General features: G+C 62.3%; 1 protein-coding gene across 1 annotated transcript in view; it reads left to right on the forward strand.

Annotated features, from left to right (window-relative positions):
- LOC121104569 (fibronectin type III domain-containing protein 11-like) overlaps positions 1-373 on the forward strand; it is a 1,306-nt gene extending 933 nt beyond the window's left edge. The window contains exon 2 of the mRNA XM_040637880.1: positions 262-373. Coding sequence (XP_040493814.1) covers positions 262-373 — 112 coding nt within the window. The remainder of the gene's footprint in view (positions 1-261) is intronic.
- Positions 374-788: the final 415 nt, after the last annotated feature.

Below are 788 nucleotides of genomic sequence, written 5' to 3' on the forward strand. Positions count from 1 at the left end.
CCCGAAGGGCCCTCCCCCGGTCGGCTAGGCAAGCCGGGCCTGCCCCTGACCACACTTTCTGAGAGATGATTTTCTAATATTTATCCACGAATAAAGACTATAAACACACACACACAAGTAAAGAAACAAACCTACTTACGTTTTAGAGGCAGCGGCAGCCATGTGAGTGTTTGTTCTGACTCTGCCCGGCCTACCCCCAGCCCCAGGCCCCCCAGGCTCCTGCCCCCTTTCCCAGGGGGCACCCCAGGCTGGACCTTCCAGGACAGCTGATCCCCGGCAGCCGGCGGCCACGAGCAATGATGAGAGCTGCTCCACAGGGCCCTGCCCTGCCAGCCCCTCCCGCATCTCCCCCTTCCCCTCTTCCGCCCGGTAAGCAGCCGTGCGACTTGGCACAGGCCCTGGCTATCTTTTCCTGGGTCCTAAGCCAGGGTTCCCCAAGGGGGAACAGTAACCTCATTAGGGGCAGTCACACCCCATACCATTGCTCCCAGCTTCACCAGAGTCAGGGCACCGGGCACCCAGGCCAAGAGGACATTTTTTTAAGTGACAGGTTCTTCTCCCCAAAACAAACTGAAGCTCATCTGCACTTATGTCGAGGTGGGTGAGGGCCCTGGGCAAGGAGGCTGGCAGAGGGCCTCCCCAAGACACAGGCCAGTGCACAGCTACGGTGCGGTGCGGCGGCCCTCCCCACCAGCCACCATGCCCTGCCCCACCCCGCCCCACGTGGGTGACCAGCCCCTTGCTGCTGCCTCAATAGGCTGTCCTCGCTCCCCCCCCCCCCCCCCCCC

This window comes from Ursus maritimus, unplaced genomic scaffold (genome assembly GCF_017311325.1).
Source record: "Ursus maritimus isolate PB19 unplaced genomic scaffold, ASM1731132v1 scaffold_22, whole genome shotgun sequence".
NCBI lineage: Eukaryota > Metazoa > Chordata > Mammalia > Carnivora > Ursidae > Ursus > Ursus maritimus.